General features: G+C 58.1%; 4 protein-coding genes across 4 annotated transcripts; 1 reads left to right on the forward strand and 3 right to left on the reverse strand.

Moving 5' to 3' along the window:
* Nucleotides 1-904: 904 nt before the first annotated feature.
* On the forward strand, nucleotides 905-3250 carry LBRM_32_1530 (conserved hypothetical protein; the record flags this gene model as incomplete). Its single annotated transcript, XM_001567460.1, has 1 exon — nucleotides 905-3250. One exon carries the CDS (start codon nucleotides 905-907, stop codon nucleotides 3248-3250), a length of 2346 nt encoding a protein of 781 aa, XP_001567510.1.
* A 1919-nt stretch (nucleotides 3251-5169) lies between these two features.
* LBRM_32_1540 (conserved hypothetical protein) lies at nucleotides 5170-6228 on the reverse strand (the record flags this gene model as incomplete). The annotated part of the gene is made up of 1 exon (XM_001567461.1): nucleotides 5170-6228. The coding sequence occupies one exon, from the start codon at nucleotides 6226-6228 to the stop codon at nucleotides 5170-5172; it is 1059 nt and encodes a 352-aa protein (XP_001567511.1).
* Nucleotides 6229-7987: 1759 nt separating this feature from the next.
* On the reverse strand, nucleotides 7988-10309 carry LBRM_32_1550 (conserved hypothetical protein; the record flags this gene model as incomplete). The annotated part of the gene is made up of 1 exon (XM_001567462.2): nucleotides 7988-10309. One exon carries the CDS (start codon nucleotides 10307-10309, stop codon nucleotides 7988-7990), a length of 2322 nt encoding a protein of 773 aa, XP_001567512.2.
* A 1476-nt stretch (nucleotides 10310-11785) lies between these two features.
* Nucleotides 11786-16822, reverse strand: LBRM_32_1560 (putative DEAD/DEAH box helicase-like protein; the record flags this gene model as incomplete). The annotated part of the gene is made up of 1 exon (XM_001567463.2): nucleotides 11786-16822. The coding sequence occupies one exon, from the start codon at nucleotides 16820-16822 to the stop codon at nucleotides 11786-11788; it is 5037 nt and encodes a 1678-aa protein (XP_001567513.2).
* Nucleotides 16823-17200: the final 378 nt, after the last annotated feature.

The raw sequence follows: 17200 nt of genomic DNA on the forward strand, positions 1-17200 counted from the left end.
TCTTTGATTGCCGTTGTGGTTCTCTTTCGTTTTCGTTTTTTGTTTTTCTCTGAGCCTGGAAGGGAAAGAGAAGCCGTGCACTGTCTCGTCAGTTTCATCACACAGCGCTGGGCTTCACTGTAGATTTCGCTCTCTCTCTTCTTCTTCCCCCCTTGCCGATTTATCTGCCATTCATAGATCGACTGCACTGACAGTGGTGTGATCCGGGGCTCGTGTGTGTGTGTAATCGCCTGTGAGCACGGGCCTTTTTCTACTGGTGCTGTAACGCCCCCCCCCCACACACCCACACACTTACGGGAGAATCGAACAACCAAAAGAGAAACTCGTGTGTTTCTTGTCTACTTATCCCCTTACCGTTCCATACGCCCCTCTTTCTTTCTCTTTCCCCCCCCCTTATCACGTCTGTCTGGCTCTGAACACTGTGCCTTTGCGGTTGGTGCTCTTCTTGAAAGGGTGTGTGGGTGTGTCTGTCTGTCTGCTTGCTTGCGGCACTGTTCTTTCCTCCTCCCCCTCTTCTTTTTTTGGGGGGATTCACCCTTTGGACGCTCTCTTTCTCGAGCATATTGAGGTTTGGGGGCCTGTGTGGGTGTTGTGGGCACTTTGGTGTGTCTCATTTTCTGTTTGTTTTCCCAAGCGCTAGCGGCACTCTCCCCTACCCACGGTTCTTCAGCGACCTTTGTGATCTTGTCACTCTCTTCGCCTTACCGTAGCACCGCCTTTCCTCCCTCCCTCTTCCGCTTGCCCATCAGCCATCAGGGGGGAGGGAGTGTTCAGAAACGCTCGTGGCTCTTACAGGCATAGCCAAGCACTCCAACAACGGATAGACGCCCCAGAACGAGCGCCGCGCACATTTGATAACCGCACGCCTGTTTGCCTCTTCCCCCCCCCCTCCACATCAGCGGCCATGTCGAACCTTAACCCTAACGCGCCATCGTTCCCGGTATCGAACTACCAGTCGAGCCAAGCACACAACAAACAGGGCTACAACAACAATGGTGGTGGCACAGGTGGCGGCGGCGGTGGTGGCACAATGCAAAGCGAGCGTTATGGCGGAGGGATGATGTACGATAACAGCAACTACCACCAGGGTGGCGGTGGCGGCTATGGTCAAGGTGGTGGCTACATGGGCAATAGCCCACAGCAAGGGTACCCGTCGGGCCCTCGCATGGGTCGCAACAATCGCCAACCGAACATGCCGCATAGCCAATACCAAAACCTCAATGGCATGGTGGGCGGCGGCGGTGGCGGTGGCGGCATGCTTAGCAACTACTGCGGAATGCCCGCCCCGTATCAGCAAGTAGGTGGGATGGACGTGAATGGCGGCTATGACCAGGTCTCACAGCAGCCAACGCAGCAGCAGATGCCGATGCAGCCTCGGATGCACAACATGCCGCCTAATGCGATGGCCATGAACAGCAACGCGATGAGTGGTGGCGGTCGCATGCCGTACAATAGTAGCCAACGCAGCCCGATGCCGAGCATGCACCCGAACATGAATACCCAGGGTAACATGGTACTTGGCAGCATCAGCGCTCAGCCTCCGCCACCCATGGGAACACCAACTCCAGTGCCGCGTCCGCTTTCCGTGCCGCCAATGGGGGCGCCACTGTCTTTCATAACGAAGAGCACGCCGCGCGTCGTAATGGTGGTGGGCTACAAAAAGACGGGCAAGACAAGCGTAGCGCAGGCGATTGCAAAAAGGGAGGGATTTGAGTACGTGTGCCTCAAGTCGCCGCGGCAGCAGGCGGCTGCCAATGCAGCCGGCAGTGGAAAAGAGGAGGACGTCGAGGAGGTGGAGGAAGAGGATATTAGTCCGCTGGAGCGACTGGCACCACTACGTTCGGCTCTGGGGAAAAAAGCGACGATGAAAGGCATGGTCATCGACGATGCCTTCTCTACGAACAAGTTCCAAGCCCACTATGTAGCGCACTACCTCATCAAGGCGGGTCTGCAGCTGGACGTGGTTGTGGCCCTTGTGCCAGAGCTGACGTCGCTGGTCGAGCGTGGGGTGAGCTTCACGAAGTCACACGCCAAGACGATGCACCCAGAAGCGTTCGAGTTTGCCTCGAGCCTCAACCCCGAGAGGGTCATTGTTATGGATGAGGACCTGAAGGTGGAGGAGCTGGTGGAAAAGGCGGCAGTTGACGTGTCGGCGCTGCTCCGAAAGAACGTCGCAGCGATCGAGCTGGAGCAGGAGTACTTCATCCCTGGCTGCCCTATGGTGACAGACGCGGAGCAGGTAGAGCAGATTTTAGAGGCGGAGCGTAGCGCGGTGAAGCGCCTGCTGCCGTACACATTCACGTACTCGGAGCCGAACTACGTGCTTGACTATGTGCAGTTTGTGCAGTCGGCTACGAAGCTGCAGCACTACCTCGTCACCCCGTGGATCTGGGGAGATAAACTATCGCTGATTGGCTACGGCACGAACGTCTACGTCCACCTTACATCGTACAACCTGCTGTTTCAGTTGAAGGATGTGCCAACGGCGTTGCAGGAGCTCATCAAGAAGCTCAAGAGCGAGGTGGAGGCGTCGGGCGTGGAGGATCCGGCGTCGCAGGTGTTGTTCTGTGTGGAGGCGTCCATGCTGAACGATGTCATCTACATCTCGGACATGATGATCATCGGCAAGCAGCATGGAGCGGAGATGCTGCTCCACGATCGTGTGAAGCTGCTGTCCGACTCCTTCGGCAAGCTACCGAGCAGCGGCTCTGTGCGGCTACTGGAGCACTACCCTGTGTGCGACATAAAGGCGTGCCTAGAAGCGTACAAGGACGTCAGCCGCGGTGCAATTTTTGTTAATCCTGACGGGGTCGAGTACGGTCGCTACGACGTGCGCAACTTCGTGTACCCGTCCGAAGCCAAGAAGACGGTGCGACTGCGCATTTGGGCCGGTAGCATGACCGATGGCATGTGGAGCTTTGACGGATACGTGCGCGAGTACGAGGACGAGGTGCTAGCAACAAGCCGCACGACCGGCGCGAACAACCTTCCGGTCTTGATAAGTGACTCAAACGTTGACACCCACATGATCAACGATGGCAACATCGTCGAGTGTGTCATGGAGAAGACGGCCTCCAAGGGCAAGTCGCGCGAGAAGAGTGCCGTGCTGACGTTCTGCCGCCGCTGTAAATGGGAAGTGACGCCAATCACGCAGTTCTACATGTGGGCCTTCGCTGATCCGCCGCAGTGGTCGACGGAGTCCTTCCTGGATGCCTGCTCCTCCATCGCCTCAGTGCGCCCAACTGTCTAGAAAGAGTGAGGCATAGCTCCCATCGCTTCTGCCATAAGCCTAATATACTTGGGGTCACCACTCTCTCATCACGCAAACGAAGTACTGCGCTCGCCTCCGTGTAAGAAGGTGCCGTGTGGGTGAGTGGTGCAGCACCGCTACTCTCGTCCTTTACCTAACGTGAATGAAACGTGTTCATGCGAAAAAAGGATCATGAGAACTTTCGTTGTGCTGCGCCGGGAGACGGTGGCGCCTCTCTCCCCTCCAGCGGACTCGTTTTTTTTTTTATTATTTTTGAGGGAGGGCGGGGAAGCACGCCTGTCGAGAGTCGCACGTTTGTGGGAGGGACCCATGAGAGGGCGGTGTGAGAGGTTCACCTACAGCACCTGCAAGTAGTTCTGTAGCACTGGCGGAACACACCAGGGGTGGTGCGCAAAACGCCCGCATGCTCATTGGGGGAGAGAAGTAGCAAAAGAGGAGGAGGAGGCATTCGATACCCAGTGGGACAGACAGAAAGGGCAACAGTAGCGCACGCGCGTGGGACGTTTTTTTTTTTGAATGACTACCCAACCCCCTGGGGGATGTTGACAGGCCGAAGAGCAAAGAGAGGGAGACGAAGTTGCGGCGTTACGTCCCCTCAGCTTTATCTGTGGCCTCTCACCTCGTCTTTGTCCACGAGCGATGAAGGGCGCTGTGTCTTTTGCTTTTGTGCTCGTCTCTCGGGTACTGTGGCCCGTACACTTTGGCGGAACTGACGGAAACAAGGGCGAGTCCGGTGTGTCGCAATCCCCCCTTTCCATCCCCGTTTCTGGGCCAAATTGGACGTACTCGTGTGTTTGCGGTGGCGTCAGGCTTTGCTCGTATTGTCGCGGAAAGGTAAAAGGGAAAAAAGTCAGCGTGAGGGTGCGAAGTTTTAGTGAGGTGAGTGTGTGTGTGTAAGCAGGAAAAGTGAAGAGTGGGAGTATGTATGAACTGCCTCTTTGCTTGCTGGCGCCCTTTGAGATGGCTAAGCAGCTGTGTGCGTCTCTGTTGTTGTGTGGCGCTGACATCTTGCAGCCACGTCTGCGTGAGGTGGACGCGTGCAAGTCAAGAAGTTGTCAAAAATGAAATGGCTCCAGCGACTCATGTTCGACTTCCTTTTCTTTTGATTTCGGTCCTCTCTTCGTTTTTGAGTTGGATGTTGTGCTTGTTCCTGCGGGCTTTCGCCTGGGAGAGAGAGAGGGGGGTGGGGTTAGGTGGTGTTGTTTTGCTAAAGAGATGAGGGTAGCATACCTACTGGCGGCAGCGATGAACAAGGATGGTGTGGTTAACAAAACACATACGTGTGCCTTTGAGGCGACTTGTTGACGAGGCATCGTGTGCCTGCGTCTCTCCAGTGTGTGTTCCGTTTCTCTTCCTGTGCTTTTTTCTCTGTAAGACGAGGACCAACTGCACATACACACAAAGCGCACAAACGTAACAATACATCGAAATCGGCCCTGCCGCGTGTGATCCACCCACTCCTGGATCCCACCGCTGCGGTGTGTGTGCGCGATGGAGCAGAGCGACACGATGTGCACCGCCCGCGTGGCAGGGTTGGCGGCGCTTCGGCGGAGTACATGAAGCCAGTGGAGGGGCCGACGTGGGCTCCTTGCGAACGAAAGGGGCAATGGGGAGGTGGTATGGCTGGCACTTCTGCTGTCCACCCCACCCCCCCTCTCTCCGCTAGCACCCCCTCACGTGTAATGCGCTGCTTTTTGCAGGGCGGGCGTGTGTAATTCTCGCAACGTGTGTTTCCCGCTCGTCTGCTCTTTTCCTCCTCGGCGCAGGGGCGGGGCTTGTGGGTCTGCCGCCCGCCGCCGCGTTCCCCGGCGCGGGGCCTGCCTTTCCCTCCCCCCTGCGGGAAGGGGCAGGGCCCGGGCCCGGGCCTGCGCGCCGCCCGCCTGGCCCTCAGCGCACCGCTAGACCCCGGGGTGGGGGGCCAGGAGGAAGCGACGCTGCTCGCGAAGGCGGCGCATCTGCTTCTCATGCAGCTCCGTCGCGAGCTCCTCCACACTCCGTTCCATCGTCGAGAGACAAATCGGCGATGGCAACGCCGACGGCGCTTCCATGCTGGGGAGCCGCATCGCTCGCATCTCGCCGCGTAAGTGTCGCAGCTCTCTCTGGAGCGCCTCGACCGCATCATAGGTGGCATCGACGAGGGTATTGGGATCGATGAATACGGGTGCGTTGCGCCGAACCGGGACGGCAGAGTGCTGCAGCGGTGGCGTACGTGGGGCCCGCGCTACGTACAAATAGCGCATAGGCGCCGTTCCCTCGCCACGACCTTCGAGAACATCGACAGTCCCGCTGGCCGCATCCGCGACGGGGTGTCGCGGCATCCTCGACGGCGGCTGAACTTGCGAGTGTGGTGATCTCATCGCCCTCAGAGCGGGAGGCTGCGCCAAGCGTGGCCGACGCGTTGGCGACATTTGCGCAGCAGAGTTAAGCGGTGTCACAACCGACGGAGGAAACAACGGTGGCGCAGGGGACAAGAGGCGCGGCCGAGTGTACCACGAGGGTGTTGGGACAGTTGACGAAGACGCCATCCGTGCTCCAAGGAGCGTACCATGCTCTGCACCGTGGCCGCTGCTGTAGCGTGGAGCGGCACTACCCTCAAGGACCGCGGGAAGCGACGTGCCACAGCCAGGGCGGTGTCCCAGGCATTCGGTGGCATCCGCCAACGGCGGCGAATCCACAGACACGGTAGGATCATCGCGGAAAACGCTGTACGGCTTCGCACGTGGCGGGGCTGGTATAAACCACAGCGTGTTCGCCTCGTCAACGCCGCAAGCCATACCCAGGGCAGCGGGGGTCGTCTGAGGGTCGATGCAGTGGTCACCCCAGTAAAGGTCACCCCCCTCGCCGAGGCGCTTTAGCACATTGTAGAACTTCACCGTCGGCTCGAGCTGCAGTAGACGCGGTTCATTGCCCCCGTCCGTGTACACCTCCAAAAAACACCGGCGTGCACTCGCCTCCATGACGTGACGACAGGGCAGGAGTGAGGCGAGCAAGTTTGCTTGATGTTTGTTCTCGTCTCTTTTCCAAAAGTACCTTTTTTAGCTATTTTTGTGGGTATGGTGGGGGACTTGAGTGGTAGGGCCGTGCACATGAAACAATCCAAAGAGACTAACACGTAGCGTAGCGGCGGGGGAAGGGGAGGCGGGAAGAAGATCCAGGGTATTGTAAGGGCGCGCTCAAGACGTCCGTACTTTCCTCTCTTTTGTGTGGGGGTGCAACACTGCTCAAGGATTGCCGTGAAGCCGCCAGAATTGAACGAAAAGAAGAATGAGAGGAGAATGAATCAAGGCGGAAACCGTGGTGACAGGGAGGGAGGAAGGGGGGGGGGTTGCGTGGTAATATCTGAGAAGCGCCATGTTAAAGAGAAATTGTACATGCAATGCCTTCGTGATTAGTGGGACAATGTGCGGTAAAGTGCCCGTCGCACTGCTCAAGCACAGCCTTTTGCGGCTGGCTGCGTCGGTGTACATTTAGTAGTGAAGGCCAACAGGCGACCGCTTTTACGATCATCTTCACCTGACATGTTTGAATTCCTCGTCCTTGTCACTCTCCAACCGAGACATACAGAGAATCGATGGCAAAGCAAGGGTGAAAAGGGGGGACTAAACAGACTTGGATCAACACAAGACTCCCAAACATACCCCCACACACAAACCATCATCATCGCGACAGTTGCACTCGAGACGGCAGAGTACGACACAGAAAGTCAACGCCAACAACAAATCCCACCAAAGAATAGAAAAGGCCTCATCAGTAATGCTGAGACAAAAGATCACCTTCGGCGCCAAGTGTACCTCACACATTACTGCAACACAACCACAGAAACAGAGAGGTGAACAAGACGATTGGGAAGCAGCCCCATTTTCCCCTCTTCAGTGTGTCTATCCTCTGCCATACAACATGACTCCACCTCTGCGCTACCTAACCTGCCACAGGCCCCACCGTGTTGTGCAAAGTACGCACCAGACGAGCACTCCAGCAACACACCCACCCAGTCACCTCAACAGGGTCTCTGCGCCACCCCCAACCACCACCCCTTCTCTTCCCTCCCACTCGCCCGCACCGCAGGACGCCCCACAGCCGCTTTCCTTGTGCCGGTCGCCACCTGGGGCATTCCCTCACTGGGTGGCACACTCAGGCCCCCCACAGCAGTAGGTAGCGAGGGGACGGGTGGGATGAACTCGAGTACCGTTCACGCGTCCTCCATCGCATGGAGGGCACAAGCGTGTGTTCACGGCCGCAGGTCTCGCCAACGCACCACCATCTCCAGGGCTTGACCGCTGACATCCGTAGCGATTCATCGCTCGGACCTCCCCTGCGTCGTCGCCACCTGGCCCTGCCACCGCCCAAAGTGCTTCTGCACTGGCAGGGATAGGGAAGAGAGGGGGGGGGGGAGGGCTGCTTGGCTTCCCCCTCCCCCCATCGAGCGAGTACAGGACCCTGAGATCTCACACAGAGGGGGGGGTCCCCTGCCATCGTGAGGAGGGGTGGACATGGAAAGAAAACACGTTCTTCTTATCCATTGAGAAGCAAAGCGGACGAGTGAAAGAGATGCAAAGGGAAAGGCAAGGCAAAGCGACAAGATAGCTGGAAAGAAGTGCGTGAATAATGCCCTCCTGGCGCCCTATTTTACTCATTTCGGCGAGCGACGACGGCGACAAGAGTAGCACGTGCTGAGAATACTAATAATAATGAAAGTATTGCTTATCCTCGGCGTGCTTATGATAATGGTGTTTCCGCCGTGTTCTGCTCTTCATTTTCGATATGTGCCGCCGAGGAAGCAAAACCAAATTGAACGTTTCCAAAGCTGGGGTACGACTGCACAGCCGGCGAACCTGCTTGCTGCAGGGTGTGCACCTCCTGCTTCAGGGCCTCCATGTCTACTACCACATCCGCAGATGGGCGCCTTGGCCTGTCGTCGTCGGCACTGCGGCGCACAATTATGTACGCACCCTTTGTCAGCCTGTTTGGGAATCCGGAAAACCGTGAGCTGCGAGAGAAACTGCCCACCTTCGGACCGTGGAAGCGATCACCAGCGAGGTTGATGGTGTCGCGATGCACCGCCTCTCGTACCCCGGCCGAACCGCGCTCTTTAAAGCTCCCTCCGGTGATCGAGGTGGCCATGTGGCGCACGCGTTCTTGGATAGCCTCACACGCCTTGAAAGCCTCCAGGTGCTTCTCAAACGGGCCACCGGCGGCGGACTGGAAGAGCGGCAGTGAGGACAAGCTTGTCAGTAAATCGATGCAGAGGCTCGACAGCGTCGTATCAGGGATCTGTGCAAGGTGCGTCAGTGAGCCCAGTACAGATTCGAGAGCGCCACACCGCAGCACAACAGTGTCTGCCATCACCAGGTACGTCCACAGACAATCGCGCTCGGCTGCAGCGCTGAGATTTTCGCCCACGAGCACTGCTCGCTGAAAGACGGTCAGGATGCAGCGGTGCAAGGCTCTGGCTAGCGCGTCGTGCTGCGGGAAGCGCTCGCAGCAGTTTATAAACGCGGGGAAGAAGCCACTTGTGATGAGAGTGTTGTCGGTACTGGCCAGCTGGAAGAGGGAAAATTCGACAAATAATTCGCAGACGGCAAGCCGGAGCGGACCCAGGCCATACCCCCCGTCCATAGCAGCATGGGAGCAAGCATGTCGCAAAGGACCGCTCATCGAGCGTGGCGATAACTGGGTAGATGACACAAGCGCCTCCAGCTCTGCCTCCTCCTTTGCTGTCGGGGCGAGGAGCGCCGTTACCCGTGACGCCTGTGCCTGAAGCACCGCCACCGGCGAAATGTACTGTGTGGACGTTTCGTACATGTAGTTGGTCTCAGGCAGTACCAGCGACTTGCGCACCAGGCTAATTATCGAGACGAGCACCTCCATCCCATCCGCCGCCAGCGACACCGGCGCCGCTGCAACGCCATCTGGAGACAACAGCGGCGTCCTCCCCACGTCCTCCTCGCAGCAGCTTAAGATGCACTCCACGTAGTCCGAGACAAGCGGCTCACTGAGGAGCACATCCACGATCGGCCCTGCGCTGTGGCTGTACCCGCGTTTCAGTAATTCCTTGAAGAAGTAAAAGTAGTGGTACATCCCGGGATCGCGGATGGCGGTGAGGAGATGGGCGCAGAACGTTGTTGGGAAGTTGAGTCGAATCCATTGCGACGTGAAGAGCGCCGTCCTGGTCGTCGGCTTCACCATCCACACCGCGGACAGCGCTGAGCCAAAGAGTGCTATGAGGGTCTCGGCAACAATGCAGTTGCTCGAAAGGTTTTTTACTATTCCCTTAATGGCCGAATGCGTGAGGGTGTCGGCGATGGTCTGCGTGGTCATCTCGAAGTCATTATCGAAGGCTTCTAGCAGGAGACGCTGCACGGCAAACGTCCGCTGTACCTCCAGAATGTTCTCCGCACTCAGCGCTTTAATGCAGGCTGCCACGACAGCATCGATTTCGGACTGTACTTGTGAGTGGGAAATACAGAAGGAGAGTAGCTCTGTCAGGTTCGCGAGGCACCGCCGCTCCTGCGCCTCTTCCCTGTCGCCGATGGCGGCGGACGCTGACGCTGGTGCATTCTTGATACCTGCACTGCCATCATACGCCTGGCTAGCACCAGGAGCGTGACACGGACCGTTGGCAGGGTTCCCATTGGATGGGTATTGTTTCTCTACGACAGTCGGCGGTGCCTGGTCCTCCGCTGGTGTAGGCGAGGACGTTGGAAAAACCCCTTGCAGCGGTTCTTTTGAACTCACGAAGCCATTCTCCATCCGCGCCTCTCCGTGAAGCAGAGCGAACAGCGTGTCTGCATGCCGTACAATGTATTGAAGAACAACATGCACATCACTTGGAAGGCTGTCAGGACTTCCGTTCCCATCCTTGTCGGAGCCGTCCGCTACGCGCCGAGCCGCACGGACAGTCCTGACTGACTGAATGCTCTGCAGGTAGTCCACAACGGCATCGGACAACAGCACCGCCCCGAGGTCCGTGTACGGGGACCCGAGGAGGTCCGAAACGCTCTCCGTTGTCCATCTCTTCGCCGGTGCACCTATGATCATCAGCGTGGGTGTTGCCTGGAGGGGATTGCGAACACGAAAGAAACACGGCACTGCTGGAGGGAGGAAGGGGGGAGGAAGAGATGAGCACGCACGAGCAGAGAGACAACAAATAACGCGATAGCAGCGACGAGACAGACACACAGGCACAGGTAGACGGAACAAGGGGAGAAGAGAAGAGGCTCCCCCGCAGCAAGACACACACACACACAGGGCGGGTGCGCGGGGGGTAGGGGTGGGGGGATGGGAAGGATTTGGGACACGCACCAAATGACACAGGGAAGAATGGAGGAGTTTATGAGCTCAAGGCGGGGGTATAGCGAGAGAGAAGAGCGAAAATTGAAGCAAACAAACCTAAAACACAGCGAGAAAGAGAAAGGGGTGTGTATGCCCTCTTCAGGGTAAAGCAGCCGCGTGTGTGTGTGTGACGACTACCAGCAGAGAGAGTGGAAGAGGGAGGGAGAAGCTGAGAGGTAGTCAATAATGAGAGGAAGAGAAAAGGGGGAGCTGAAAGGAGAACAACACTAGCGAATAACGGCGCTTTACGCAGTGGAACAGCTCCTGGAAAAGAAAAAGTGTTTTGTATAACAGAGAAGTGTGTCGTTACCTCGCCTCTCCTGCTGCTGCGCACTCCTCTCCCAGCGGTCGTTCTGATTGTTGGTGTAGGTGCTGCGTGTTCTGCTCTTCACTTTAAGAGGGGGGGGGGGCGTGAGAGCGGAGGCGATGCAAATGCCGTTTTGTGAGCGGTAGGGGGCGGCACGGAGGTTGTGGAAGGTGCAGAAAACAGATATGCGTAGCGGCGCCTCTATCCGCTAGCGAGCAGGTGCAACTGCCGGTGTGGCTTCTGTGCTTGCCCGCGTGGGTGAGTGTACCGTAGGATTCGCGTTGTCGCACACAACGTGACGGACGGCAACGAAGAGCTCTAGCGGTGAAGCAATGAACGAGAGGAAGGAGCGGATAGAAGAAAGGCTAACAGTCACGAACAATGGGGGAGGAGAGAGGGGGAGGACGTGCTGCTGCCCCACGAAGGAAAAGAAAGCAAGATACGTAGGCATAGTTCGATTGTGTGTGGGTGGGAGGGGGGGGGGGCGTGTCCTTCTCTTTCTCTCGTCTGCTTTGGGAGAGGAAAGAGGCCGGGGTAGCTCAAAAACTTATCGGCTACGTGGCTGCCCATCCGGCAAGCAAACCAATGCAGGAAAGTCTCTTCTGTTTTCTTTTTTTTGGCGCCGATGTCCACCTCCCCTACAGACCCGAGTGCCCATCGAATCATCCTCTTTGTACTACAGACCTCACGTCTCTCTGTGACCACACGAGTGAGCAGGGCGAGAGAGACAGAGAGAGAGAAAAAAAAAATAGCAGAAATGGCAGCAGCGGCTGAAGCAGCAGAAAGAGCGCACAGGCAGCAGCCCCGTACAGAGACGCAGCACTAAGAGACAAAACAAACAACACAGACAACCAAATCAAACCAGACAGTTAGTATCACTGCCACCAGGACTGAACCACCATGGAGGACCGTCGACGAACCTGCGGGGCGAAGTCGCCACTGCCGCTGGTGGGCACTGACGCGAGTCTTCCCACCGACGCGTTTGCACGGTACACAAATCTGTCCGAGGGGGATGTTGTCGCATGAAGATCGCTGCTCATCACGGCCACATGTGGCGGCTGGTGTAGTTGGGTTATTGGCGCCCGCATCGATGGGGGTGCTGGCCTGGGTTGTATAGGCGCGGATGGATGCCACGCAAGAGGGGCGTAAACCGCCGATGGCGGTAGACGATGCCAGGGTGGTGTTTTCGAAGGGGGGTAGGGATCCGAGGGAGAAGGTGGATGCAGCTGCGATACACTGGGCTCCTGGGAAGGCGGGTAGCTTGGCAGCTGGGATCGCGTCTGCCACATCTGCTGAGGCTCTGAGGCGAATTGAATTGGTGGTTGAGGTGCAAAGAATGACGGCAGGTGTTGCAGCCCCAATCGCGACGCTGGAGGGGCACCAGCGTGCTCCCACTGAGCTGGGAAATATCCAACGCCGTTCAGCTGTGTCTGAGTCGACTCGTAGTGGCCTAGTCGAGTCCTCATGGGAGGCGTGGAATAGGGGTACTGATGCGATGGCGCAGGGGCACCATGTACCCAGCTCGGGTCCTGCACACAATTGGGCCGCCACCACTCACCCTGCATACCAGTGACAGCGTAGCGCATGTCTGAGGGTGCCTGGCGAGAGTCGAGTGGGTAGTACAAGGCCTCCTGCTGCCCCAGTACGTTGCTCCGTTGATCCGTGCTACTGTGGGCATCACCTCTCCGCGGGTGAAAAGAAGCGTGTGGTGACGCCACGCGTACCACGAAGCGACTGGATGAAAGTGGCGTTCGTGCCACCATCGAATGCAGCCCCTGCCTGCTCCACGGAGTTGTGCAGCTTACAGGTTGTGGGCTGAGGTCCTCAGCTGACGCTGTGACATACGGGGGTATGCCACAGTAGCTCTGAGAGTGCTTTGGCATCAAAGGAGTCACCTGGGGAGTAGGGTATGGCATCTCTCTTTGCAAGGTTGGAAAACAGGCGCGGAGAGAGGCACCGGCAGTCTTGGGAGGTCGGGACGCTGGAGGCGAGGTGCACGGCTGTAGACGAACTCGAGTCGGCCCCTGGTGCACCGCGGATGACGTTGATGCGACGAGGTCCTCCGTGGTTTCCATCCGCAACGATGGCGATTCCATCACAGATTTAGACGGGAAGTCTCTGAGGTGCTGCGGAGTGCTCTTGTCAAGCAAGGGTACCTCTAAGAGCGCCGCCTGGCCGGCACGATGCTCAGGCGAGGAATGCGCAGAGTCGAGAGACGATCCAGCCGCAGCAGGGCGCTCTTGGGACGGCTTAGCTGCCGCCGCACCGGTGGAGGCATTAACATCTGCGTTACGCAGCTTTGACACATCTGGAACTGATGGCACGGAGGTGGCGCTGGCTGTTGCGGAGAGCGGTAGTGTCGCGGCAACGATGTCATGTCTGTCTCGTCCTTCTTTGCTCGGAGTCTCTTGCCCGTCCTGTGCGGTGATGCATGCATCGTTGCCGCTACGAGTGCGTTTGCGCGACGCTAGCGGTTGTCGGGGACCTGTACGATGAGGCTGCATTGTTTCCCCCACGCCCGTGACGTACTTGAGATCCTCCAACAGCTCGTTGAACGTGGTGCGGGCCTCAATGGCCACTTGCACGGACAGTTCTGTCTGCGGAGCGCTCCTGTGAGGAAGAAGCGCAATGCCCTTTGGCGCGGGAATTGGCACGGAAGCGTTGAGCACGGGCCTCTGCGCTACGCCTTGGATGCCCTCGCCGTCAGCACCGTCACGATCGGAGGCGAGTACTTCATCCCACACCGTCACGGTGTCCATCCCCACGACGTGCAGTACCAGGCACCGGGCTTCGATATGTCTGCCTCTGCCGCCACCCCGGCTTGTATTCCTCGAAGATGGAGGACAGACAAAGGAAAAGCAGCGTGTCCCCGGACAGCAACCAGGTGCTGCCACTGCCAACGCTGTACTCTGTGCGGCGCTTGGTGACACAAGGGTAGAGAGCGGCACAAATCTTTTCAACAGTACGCGATCCTCGCTAGGGATTCCGACAAGCAGAAGCACGCGTGCTGAGTCCGGCGCAGCCATGCCGCTGAGCAGCTGTGGTTGCCCGTGTGGAGTCCGTGAAGAAGCAGCCACCGAAGACTGCCTCCGCTCTGCGTCGAGGACATTTTCGTCAGGTGCCGCCTCTGCGTATTGAGACAACGTCAGCTTCACAACTCCGCTCACAATACGGTGTCGCTCGTGTATGCCGTCCGCCTCCGCCGCTGAAGCAGTAGAGCTGAGGTCCAGGGATATCCTTGGCAGACGTCGTACCTCACTCAGTACCTGCGAGCCAAAGGGCGGCAATCGACTGCAAAGAACCTCCAGCTGACGCGCGTCAACACTGCCAAGGCTTTCAAAGGCGCGATACCCGCTTCGCAGCAGGGTCTTTGCCACAGAGTCGCTGACATGCTTGAGCTGGCGCAGCACGAGCCCGTCTGGCCACACACGGCGCTCGATGCAGCGCGCCAGCACGTTTGCATGCACGGCTAAACTGTAGGAGGTAGTGGCAGCCCACGCGTACTCCTCCAGAAAGCGCGACACGCGAGGCACCACCGCCCACAGGCGCAGAGAGTCGTTCCGCAAGGACACCTCCGCGAAGGAAAGAAGCTCGATGTGGGCCTGAATTAGCACAAAGGCCTTCTGCCAATCCTCCCGGACCTCCCGTCCGCCGCGGCGCCCGCTGTGTAACGGGTACTTCACACTCTTGTTCAGTTCGTTCAGTGGACCGCGGTCACCCTGACGGAGGCGAACCTCAACAAGCTCCTGGCAGTTGCAAAGAAGCTGGAGAACCTCCCGCAGGTTGAAGGGCATCATCTGCCTCTTCGACGAGCACGTGGGGGCATCTGTCGCACTGCTCTGCGGCTGCATACCTTCTGGGGAAGTGTGCATCTTCGCGCTCGAATGCTCTGGCACCTCTTCGACACTCATAGCAACGGCCTGTGCCGTTGTCTTTTCTCTAACGTCCACTGCGCCGGGACACGCATCCGGGCCAGAGTCCTCCTCGGGTGCGTCGCCATTCGTACTCGGCGCGCCACGGTCCCTCAACTTCGAGTTTAGCGTACAAACCGTGTCAAACAGGATGTACATGCGAGACATCGCCCTTCCTAAGCGCGTCGCCTCAAAGACTGCAGAAGGGTCCTTAACCACCTCCATGTCGCTTGCGGCAACTGACGTGGCCGTCTCTCTCGCCGAAGAGAGCACCAGGGCGTTGGTGTGACTCAGACGCACGCAGCCTTCCTCCATGAGTACGCGCAGCACGCGCTCCATCAACGCTTCCACGAATGCCTCCGCGTTGAACTCCAGCTCTTCGGCTCGGTTAACGAACTTTAGCCCGTAGTGCGCGGGACACTTGCGGAGGCGGATCCAGAAGAGCGTCGTCTTGACCCACTCCATGGCGGAGGGAAAGCTGTATATCGTGCGCAACGCCACCTCGGCGTTGACGTGCTCGATCATGTGGCGGTGCAGGTGACTCTCGACACAAGTTAGCGCCACTGCGCCACTCGCGAGCGTCTCATAGAGGTGCACACTGCGCTGCATGGTGAGCACCAGCGCCATGCCATGCGTGTCAAAGCCAGGCCGACCGGCACGCCCGCACATCTGCATCACCTCCGAGACAGGCATGTCCTGGCACTGCCCACTGGAGAAAAAAGTAGTCCCCTTGATAAGCACGAGGTGCGCCGGCAAGTTCACGCCCAAGGCGAGGGTGGTGGTGGTGCATATGACGGCGATGTACTGCTCACGGAACATTCTCTCGACGAGCTGCCGATCCTCCATTGTCATGGCGGCGTGGTGAAAGCCGACGCCCATCATCAGGCAGCTGCGCAGCTGCTTGTCACTCGCTAGCTGCGCCATCTGCTGAGCTTCTGCGGAAGGTTGCAGCTGCGCGAGCCGCCCCTGGCGAGTCGCGGCTTCGCGGATGTCTTCAACGATGCGCTGCGCTGAGCTTGCCGTCTCCTTCCGCGAGGCACAGAACACAAGCGTCGGCCTTCCTTGGCTGAACTGCTGCATGAGGGCGAATATCTTGAAGGAGAGGAAGCGATGGAAAGCAAACGGGTTTGGCGAGTCGTGCGCATAGCCGATGACGCGTATTGTCAGCGGAACCGGGCGGTCACTAGGAGCAAAGGTAAACGTCATCTCTGGGGACACCTGCAGCCACTCGGCCAGGTCGCGACTGTTGGGCAGCGTGCCACTGATTGCAATGATGCGTGTTACCGTCGCCTCTGCTGCTGAGCGTTGATGCATGGAAGTCGAAGATGCTTGAATTATTTTGACGCGGCTCACGATAGCTTCCATGGCGGCGCCGCGCTCCTCCTGCACCGTGTGCACCTCGTCCAATAGCAGGAGACCGACTGAGTTCACAATCGCCATGACCTCCTTCTCTTTCCAGCGCCGCGTGATGCTGTCCCACCGCTCCGGCGTGGTGACGAGAATGTCAGCCTGTGAGACGCAGCCCATGTTCGCCAATGCATCGCTGCCTCGACCATCGCCGCCAGTGATCGTAGTGGGGCCCAAACGCTCCTGCCGGTTTACCTGTTGCTGCTGCTTGTCTCCTGTTTCAATGGCAACCGTCAAGGACGGGAATTGAGCACGCCACTGCTCGTACTTCTCGTTCGCGAGCGCCTTGATAGGACAGATGTACACCGCCTTACGCTTGCGCTGCAGCAGCGGTCTAGCAAGGTTGCAGGTCTCGTCGTCCTTGTGTGTCACCCGCGCGTGGGCGCCACGTTCGGGGGCAAGAACGCTGCGAAAGAGACGCAGCATCGCCACCTCCAGCAACATGGTCTTCCCGCTACCAGTTGGCGCGGCCACAAGGCAGTTGAGATCGTTCGTAAAGAGGGCTGGGATGACTGCCTCCTGCACCTTAGTGAAACGGTGGTGCGGCAAGAAATCAAGGAGTTCACCAAGGCACTTCGTGGCGGGAGTACACATGGCCAACAGCGACACACTCACACACATACTCGTGCCCAAGCAATCTGCACGTGGTACCGCTGAGGGAGTAAGTTGATGCCGACGCTGAAAAGTGGCGTGTGTATGCGCTGAATCCATAAAACCAAGCGTCTACAGAAGTGAGACAGAGAGGAGATGTGCAAGCAAGGAACGAAAGGTGTGTAAGAGGGGTGTCGAGGTGCATCACCTAAGCTGGAAACAGAGGTAGATGTGGGGCGAAGGTACAATCGCCTCGTGCAGCACCAATGTGCGTGATGGACATTCATCTTGCTAAGAGAAACGGTGACAGTGGAGGAACAGCATGAAGACAAGAAGGCAGGAGGAGGACTGAGAGCTGAGTGACACCGAGCAGCCACGTTA

The sequence above is a fragment of the Leishmania braziliensis genome, chromosome 32, assembly GCF_000002845.2.
Source record: "Leishmania braziliensis MHOM/BR/75/M2904 complete genome, chromosome 32".
Taxonomy (NCBI): Eukaryota; Euglenozoa; class Kinetoplastea; order Trypanosomatida; family Trypanosomatidae; genus Leishmania; species Leishmania braziliensis.